The following is an 8,060-nucleotide window of genomic DNA, read 5'->3' on the forward strand; positions in this document are numbered from 1 at the left end:
CAAGAAATGAAATATCTTAATTGTTTAGAAGGATAGTTAGAAGTTATTGAGAGCTTCTGTTACCTAGGTGACCAAATAAACTGTGGTGAGGGGTGGGTGGGTGCTGGGTAAGAAGAGGACAGAGAAGAGGACAGCTCAAACATGTTCAGGAAACTATTACCTGTGTTGACAGCGAAGGGCTTCTTACAAACCATGTAATACCTGCGTATGAAATGCGATATTTCATAGTAGCAAGACATCGATACTGAGGGTGGAGGGTATGAAAAGGACGGAGGGGAAATGGGGTGAAACAAAAATGAGGTGTCAACTTGCTTGAACGATGGAGTACAAGTGTACCGAGAGAAATACTTGGCACTGAGAAGTATTGGCAGCAGTATGCAAAAAAAAAAAAGACTATGGCAGTGTGGATATGTGATGCAAGTGAAGATCAGCATTGGGAAGAAAATGCAAGAAGTCTGCAGAAGAAGAAGGTCAAAGAAAGATATGGGCAGAAGTGGTGGGATCTAATCTCAGAAGGTTGAGCTTCACAAGAGAGATGATGAGGGCTTTGCAACAAGAGGAGAAACAACACTGACACTGGACCACATACCCGATGAAAGGATGGGAAATTAGAAATAAAAGTGTTGATTAATTGATTGATATACAGACTGACAGATAGATATATGGTAGCTGGTATATATCTATGTCCGTGATGTGTGTATACACAAAAAACATATGTAAAAATGTGTGTGTGTATATATGTGTGTGTGTGTGTATGTGTGTGTGGTGTGTGGTTTAGTGGTTAGGGCATTCGGCTCACAATCATAAGGTTGTGTGTTCAATTCCTGAGAATGTGTTGTGTCCTTGAGCAAGACACTTTATTTCACATTCCTCCAGTTCAGTCAGCTGGTAAAAATGAGTTGTACTTGTATTTGAAAGGGCCAGCCTTGTCACACTGAATCTCCCAGAGAACTATGTTAAAGGCTCACGTCTGTGGAGTTCTCAGCCACTTGCACATTGATTTCACGAGCAAGCTGTTCTGTTGATCATATCAGTTGGGACCCTTGTCATCGTAACCGACAGAGTGCTCCATATATATATATATATATATAATGTGTGTGTATATATATATATATATATATATATGCATACATTTGTTATAGATGCAATATAGATGCACATGTAAGTTTTCTAAATGGGAATTGTCTAAACTGTGCAATAGTCTGACACAATTCTATGAACAGATGTCCATCCATTAATGGGTGATCACAGAAATTTACTTCAAGAAAATAAAGAGACGGGTGGGTGAGTGAGTGTCCTTTTTAAACATTCATATTCATGTTTGTCTACGACCATAACAGGGTGGGAGGAAGGTCAGGTGGAGGATGGGGTTGGATGGGTTAGCAAAGTGAAGTGGAAGAGCTACAACCATTACAAAAGGACACTTGCCATAAACTTAAGTAATCAAACAAAGAACATCTTAAGTTAGATTTTTTTTTTAATAGTGTAAACAAACAAACAATTGCTAGTCGTGATAGTAAAAAGTAGGTAACTAGGAAGGTATGAGGGTAGTGGTAGAGTAAATGTGGTGACATGTCAGAAGTGGTCTGATCTGTTTAAGTATTCAATCTTGGTCACCAGTTTCTGTGTGTCATTTTCTCAGTGTCTATTCTCTTACCAACTTATCTAATATTACACAAACAGACAGACACATATGTTTAGATATATATATATATTTATACACACCACAAATATACATTACATTAACACACACACCTTATATCACCTCATTTAAAGCACACAAAGCATTCACAAACTGCCATCTAAATCACACCACCTCGGGTTGAACACGTGTTCATCAGTCACTTTTGCAGGACGACCACAAAAATAAAATCTCATCTGAATAGATTTACCTATTTGTGTCTATCCTTAGTAGTTTTATTCCTTTTATATTTTCTTTCGGTTATAACAATAAAAACTGGGACAGCAAAAGCTTCAGTGTTATGAAACAGGAAGTTGTGATACCCTTCAGAAAAAAGCATTAATAGCAACGTAATAGGTGAAACAGGTAGAAAAAAAAAAAATTAAATGGGTGAGTTGATGAGGAAATGATTTAGAAGATAATACATATTTTTCTTCGTCAACATAGTCCTATTTAAATTACTGCTAAATCAGTTTCGGACATAAGCATAAGGTCACACATTAGAATGGAGCATATGGTTAATTATAACGACCTCATTATTTGACAGGTACTTTAACTCCAGGGGATAAAAAACTAAGTTGACTCGAGACAAACCCTTTAGCATTTAAACTGGCTATATCCGGCCCAAATAGTTTACTTGTTTTATATTCAAACCGGTTAGATCTGGCTTCTCACATCTATGCTATAATGTCATCCTAAAAAAACAAATCACATTATTGGATCTTAAAGCTACAAGATAATGTCTGATTAATTTTGTCAATTGTTTTACTGAGTTTACCAGTCCACTGTCCTTGATTTCTGATAGAAACCCAAGGTTATAGAGATGAGACCCAGGCACAATAGATTATATGACTGTTGCATATTTTTAGCCACGTGGAAGGATGAAATCCACAGCAGGATTTGAACCTGGATAAAAAGGGGAAGCTGTCTGATATTTAATTATGTCCCAATAAACACCAATAATTGTTTCAAATTTTGACACAATTTTAGGGGGAAGGGTTTTAGTTAATTTCATTGACTCCCATTACTTGACTGCTACTTTGTTTTATCGACAGCAAATGGATAAAATATAGAGTTGACCTCAGTGAATATTTGAACTCTGAATGTACAGGGCCAGGAGAAATGACACTAAACATTTTATCCAATGTACTAACAATTCAGCCAGATCACTGCCTTAATAATAATAATAATGGTTTCAAATTTTGCCACAAGGGCAACCATTTTGGGGGAGGGGATACGTCGTATATATGTGTATGTATGTGTTTGTCACCCCACCATCGCTTGACAACCGATATTTACGTCCCCGTAACTGAGCGGTTCAGCAAAAAAACCTATAGAATGAGTACTAGGCTTAGAAAGAATAAGTCCTGGGGTCGATTTGTTCGACTAAAGGCGGTGCTCCAGCATGGTCGCAATCAAATGACTGAAACAAGTAAAAGAATAAAAAATCATAAATACAAAAAGACTATTAAAACAAAAAAAAAAAAGAAAAGCCTCACTATCCTTTTTTCCCTTTCTCATGAGGTATGGGACTTCGAAAGGCCAGCTATCACAAAACTGTTGATATTTTTTCTTTGTAAACACCGGGTTCGTGGCAAGTGAAAAGAAAGCATCACCATCATCATCGCCGCCACACCATTAGTCAACAACAACAGATTTAATTAATATTGTTAATGACGATGCAGAATGGCTTCTTCCTGTTAGTAGGTGAAGGTGAGGAGAAGCAGAGCAAATAAAGCTTGCTCTAAATATATTACTGGTACGTATTTTTATAGAACAGGGAAGCCAAATGATTGTGTAAATGTGAGAAGGGGGGGGAGGGACACACCCAAGAGGCTAGCAAGACGAAGAGTACGGCGCTGGGGTAGCTAATGATAGAGTGGAAGGAATAATAATAGTACATCAGTAGAATGGTGGTGGTGGTGCTGCTGGTGGTAAGAGCCACGTGAGAGGTGAAGTAAATATTGCGTTGTTTATATTAGGTAGTGTGTGACTGTAGTGATGCGGCGGTGGTGGTGATGCTGGGAGGAAATGGTAGCGGAGGTGGGTAGCGGTGGTAGGTCGTTGACTGGCAGACGGTCTATTTTAATGGAGGCGCGGAGTTCCTGAAATATAAATAACAACATCGCCCTCACACACACACACACGCGCGCGCGCGCCATCATCAGAGTCAGAAGCAACATCAGCATCATCACCAACACTACCAGCACCAACTACTCTAACACTAGCCAACGAAAGAGCCTCTAAGGTGGTTGCTCGCCTTGCTAGAAATAGAAACAAATCAACATGTCCCCCACCAGCCTACCTACACACACCAACGTCACAGCAGAAGCACTGCCAGCACCAGCATCTCCAACAATATCATCATCATCAACTACTCTAACACTAGCCAACGAATGAGTCTCTACTTGGTCGCTGACTTTGCTAGAAATGAAAGCCGAAGTGTCCCTTGCTTCACAAGCCATTATATTGAACATATATATATGTATTCCACGATACACAATTACTGGAAAAATGATGAGCTGATCACGTTTAGAATATCTTTGATCATAGTTCTGCTCGATCGAGACTAACCAAGGGTTAAACAATCTACAGCTTCAACATCACCAACCAAATTCCAAAATAAGATGCCACTGTAAGTTAACAGACACACTGAAGTAAAAACAATAAAGTCTGGCAGCCTAATAAGTTTACGATTATCTTTATGAACTTTATAGAAATTATTGTTGTTTACAATACTAAGCAGAGGGAATAAATATATACACATTAAGCCATTATACATACATACACACACACACTTAGGCCAGGAAGAGGCATCGCGATGTTTTCGACAAAGCACAAGGTCACTCTTGTAAAGGGACAGCAGAGTACACGTCGTAATCGAATAGACCCGTGTATGTTACTGGTACTGTTAACAACAATAAGTATATATATTGATAATGATTGCTAACACGACAACAAAAGCAAACAACGAAGATATTGATTTTACTGATTCGAGAGGCTTCATCTCTGTCTCTTCCGTTGTCAAAGACTTCATCATAGTCGATGAGATGGGGGGGGGGGAGTAGGGTACACAGAAGAATTCCAGAATAAAATATGGCTCGAATAAAATAATAGATGATGATGATGGTGATGTGTGACTACTAAATTTTAACAGAAAACACCTACGACCAACCATAAATAGCACATCAGTTGAAGTGTGTGTATGCGTATACACCCATCCATACACACACACAACTCACATCCACAGAGACAGCGAGGAAGAATACGTGTGTATATATATGTGTATATATGTATATATATATACGTGTGTGTGTGAGAGAGAGTGTATACCCGAATGCTATACTACAGTAATATATGTAAAGAAATACAAATCAAACGAACGAACTGAGGGATACATTTGGACGAAATTCCAAACACGTATTCGTGAGTTCGATTCATGTTGCATGGAACTGAGCTCGAAGTAGTCCACTTATCGGGGGTTCGAGTTTTGGTCGCTTTCATTACCAGACCCTTGGGAAATGCATGAACTTCACAACATACCATTTTTCCTTCTCTCTAAATAACACGACCATGCGGAGTCAATACATATTTACATACACACCTTTGACTAATGCTTATAGTGTTACAGTGGTAACGTTTTCTTTTTTTTTGGGGGGGGGGTGATGTGACGAATTTAAATTATTCAAATATTCCTGGGTTTCGTTTAATCAAAAATCGTGCTTGATGAGTAATAATTTTTCCATATCATTATACACACACGTATATACGTGTAAGTACATATGCACGTATAGGTACGTATATACATACGTACATACATAGATACATACATGCGTATGTACGCCTACATACACACAACATATACATACGTGCACATGCATCTACACACGCATATACATACATACGTACACATACATACATACAGCTATTCACACACGTGCTTATGTTAACATATCCATCGCACACAATCGCTCAGCTTCATAATCATCACAGAGATATCCATCAAAGGGTGACCAGTTCCGTTGACTACCATCGACATCACACTCACCCCATCCCCCTCTAATTTTCTTCGAGAGAGAGAGAAAGAAACACCATCTCCAAAGACATCTTCGATTCAACCGATGGGACATTAATGTTGCGTCATTCATATATATATAAATATGTGTGTGTGTGTAGTCGTCTCAAGAATGCCTAAGTCAAGGGAAAATAGACACTCGTATATTCGTCAACAGAGTGACACTATATATATATATATATATATATATATATATAAATAAGTGTGTGTGTGAGTCATTATACCTACTTTTTTTTTGTCAAATATATAAGTGAAAAGGCTGTAGTCAACAACGAGGAAGAAATAATAAACCAGAGATATGGAAATGCCCATTGAACAGCAGTGCTAAGCATTATACACATACACACACGATTTAATATTAATAATCGGGGTAAAAGTGCTTTCAATACATGGTAGAGGTTGATAATATTTTATTTTGGTCGAGCCATGCGGTTACTACTCCGAGTTTCACCTGAAGGCACACAGGATCTTCAGGGAAATTGTGATTTCAAAATTGATGGGGGTCAACAGATTTGTATGTATAGTTATATGTATAGTCATAGGGTGGTGTGATGATGGGGATAGAAATGTGTTAACCCCGTCGATTTTCCAGTCACAACTTGCCTAAAGAGCCCGTACCCCCTACAGAGCGGAAACTCTGAGTAGCAAGGGGCTAGCTCGACTCAACCTTTGTTTGTAGACTTTACACACACACATACAAACACACACGTATGTAGTCAAAATATATGTATAAATATGTACTTGTATGGTGTTTGTCAACACAAACCCTTGAGTAGTCAAGAGATACATTCATACACACACACACATATATATATATACATATATATGTATATATATATAAATGCATCCCTGTATAGTCGAAATATGTATATAAAAATGCACTTGTATATAGTGTTTTGTACACATAAACCTTGCGTGTAGTCAATATACAACACGTATATACACATACATATATATACACACACATATATATATACAAACACATACATATACATACAAACACATATATATATACAAACACGCACACATATACAAACACACACACATATATATATTTATATATATATATATATATATACACAGACAGACACATATATACACACATTCGTGTGTAGTCAAAATATGGATATATATAAATATATATATATATATATATATATATAAACAGCATTTTATTATTTTGAATCTGAACCCAGTAAACAGAAATAGAAGATGATTACTAAGCAACATCTTCGAAGAAGCAGAAAGATGCTTACTCTTTTTCTTTTCCCTGCTTTTTCTTCTTTTTTTCAGTCTTTACTTCTTTAAATCATTTCAAAAGACAAAAACTCGCCAGATTTTAAATATATTTGTTGATGTTTTTTTCTGAAAACATGGCTCGTTTACAGTGCGTGGCCATAAAACGGTGATCGGTTTTGGTAGAGAGAACTATTGCAGATCGATCCCCGACTTCGTGGCCAAACTCGCCAGCGTTTTTCCCCGAAAGCCAACAGCCATCCATGTTGGATATTCAACAACAAACGATGGGGGGAACCAACAAACACCACAAACACACGCTTATATTCACGCACAAATATATAAACAGATCGGATTTTTGGGCTTTTCTACGTTGATGGATTTCAAATAACGAAAAAGACACCCAGTATTAATGCTTTGAACGAATAAATAAGATAGACTCATCTCACAAAGCGAACGTCTTCCTTCCTACTCAGTATACGAACATTCAAACGTCTACAATAAACATGGTTAAATATTCCTGAATTAAATAAAAACCGAATGAACTAAGATATCTCCGTAAATATACAATGTATCCTGATATATTTAAACGAGTTAGAATCATATTTGGTTACCTGAAGAGGATGTAAAATCCCAAACAGTGCCAACGTCAACAAAGGAAGACGCGCCGCCATTGTGCCGCCGCCGTCGTCGTCGTCGTCGTTATATGAATGACCCTTGACGTTTCGCTTATATCTGTCGTCTGCTCAGCTCGGTACTGCTCGGTACTGTTCGATACTACTCGGCACTACTCGGCATTGTTCGACTCGTACTTTATTATTTAAAAACATTATCATTCATTTACTACTACTATCATTCGTTACTAGTTTGTTTGTTTCTTTATTATTATTATTATTATTATTATTATTATTATTATTGTTACTGTTGTTATTATTACTATTATTATTATTATTATTATTATTGTTATTGTTGTTATTATTATTGTTATTGTTGTTATTATTATTATTATTATTATTATTATTGTTATTGTTGTTATTATTATTGTTATTGTTGTTATTATTATTATTA

General features: G+C 36.9%; 1 protein-coding gene across 1 annotated transcript in view; it reads right to left on the reverse strand.

Annotated features, from left to right (window-relative positions):
- LOC106872878 (uncharacterized) overlaps window positions 1–7,745 on the reverse strand; it is a 35,663-nt gene extending 27,918 nt beyond the window's left edge. The window contains exon 1 of the mRNA XM_014920034.2: window positions 7,607–7,745. Within this exon, the coding sequence (XP_014775520.1) occupies window positions 7,607–7,666 (60 nt within the window). The 5' untranslated portion in view covers window positions 7,667–7,745. The remainder of the gene's footprint in view (window positions 1–7,606) is intronic.
- Between the last annotated feature and the right edge of the window lie 315 nt (window positions 7,746–8,060).

This window comes from Octopus bimaculoides, chromosome 18, assembly GCF_001194135.2.
Source record: "Octopus bimaculoides isolate UCB-OBI-ISO-001 chromosome 18, ASM119413v2, whole genome shotgun sequence".
Taxonomy (NCBI): Eukaryota; Metazoa; Mollusca; class Cephalopoda; order Octopoda; family Octopodidae; genus Octopus; species Octopus bimaculoides.